The 1,135-nt window shown below is 56.5% G+C and overlaps 1 protein-coding gene across 1 annotated transcript in view; it reads left to right on the top strand.

Moving 5' to 3' along the window:
* Positions 1-987, top strand: part of PPTG_24065 (hypothetical protein) — a gene marked incomplete at both ends in the record, with an annotated part of 5,098 nt that extends 4,111 nt beyond the window's left edge. The window contains one exon of the mRNA XM_008914987.1: positions 19-987. Within this exon, the coding sequence (XP_008913235.1) occupies positions 19-987 (969 nt within the window). The remainder of the gene's footprint in view (positions 1-18) is intronic.
* Positions 988-1,135: the final 148 nt, after the last annotated feature.

The following is a 1,135-nucleotide window of genomic DNA, read 5'->3' as shown; positions in this document are numbered from 1 at the left end:
CGTCGTGAACGTCGCCAGCGCCGTCTTGACGTCGACACGGTGGTGGCCACAAACCACCAGTCGAACCTCACAGGAGTCACTGCCGACACGTCGTCCAGCGTGCTGTTTGGTGACGAGGTGGCATGCGTCCTTGAGCCGGAAGTCACGTACGGTCCGTACTACGTCCTGGGTGAGTACATCCGATCCGATATGCGCGAAGATCAACCCGGCGTCGACATGTACATTGACGTACAAGTCATTGACGTCAGCACGTGTGAGCCCGTCACGGACATGTACGTCGACTTCTGGCACGCTAATGCGACAGGTGTGTACTCGGGTGTGGTCGCTGACGGCAACGGCGACAGCAGCGACACCACCAACCTCAACAACACGTTCCTGCGCGGTGTCACCCCAACGGACGAGGACGGTGTCGCCCAGATGATCTCTATCTTCCCGGGTCACTACGTCGAGCGCGCCACGCACCTGCATTTCATCGGCAACTACAACGGCACAGTGCTCTCGAATGGCACATACTCCGGTGGATCGGTCGCACACGTCGGACAGTTCTTCTTCGACCAAGACCTCATCACATCGGTGAACGAGCAAGACACGTACGTGACCAACACCCAGGAGATCACTCTCAACGAAGACGACATGTGGTTGCAGGCGGCCGCCGCCGATGGATACGACCCGATCATGGAGTACGCTCTGCTGGGAGACTCGGTGGCGGACGGTTTGTTCGTGTGGATCTCGCTGGCGGTGGATATGACTGCAGCACAAGAAGTGGAGGAAGCTGCCACGTTGACGGCAAACGGCGGTGTTATCTCGAGTGACTCTGTTATTGGCGGTGGGGCCGGTGGCAGCGGCAACTTCGGTGGCTCCATGGGCGGCTTTAGCGGATCCATGGGAAGCGGTAACTTCGCTGGGTCGGCGGGCAGCCCCCCCTCAGTAAATGTTTTTGTCGCAAAGTTTGTCTTGTTTCCTTTGAAGTTAGGAAGGAACCATTAATTGCATCAATGAAATGATCGGAGAGTAACTCACCTTTGCTACGATCATTGCTGTATTATATGCGATAGAAGGCGCGGATCTTTAATGTCGCCCACATGTCAGCAAACTCCATGTGGTAGTTGCTCGCCCAGAATTCCTGCTACAAGGT

Source organism: Phytophthora parasitica (genome assembly GCF_000247585.1).
Source record: "Phytophthora parasitica INRA-310 unplaced genomic scaffold supercont2.66, whole genome shotgun sequence".
NCBI classification, from domain to species: domain Eukaryota; phylum Oomycota; class Peronosporomycetes; order Peronosporales; family Peronosporaceae; genus Phytophthora; species Phytophthora nicotianae.
This window is presented reverse-complemented; position numbering and strand designations above follow the sequence as displayed.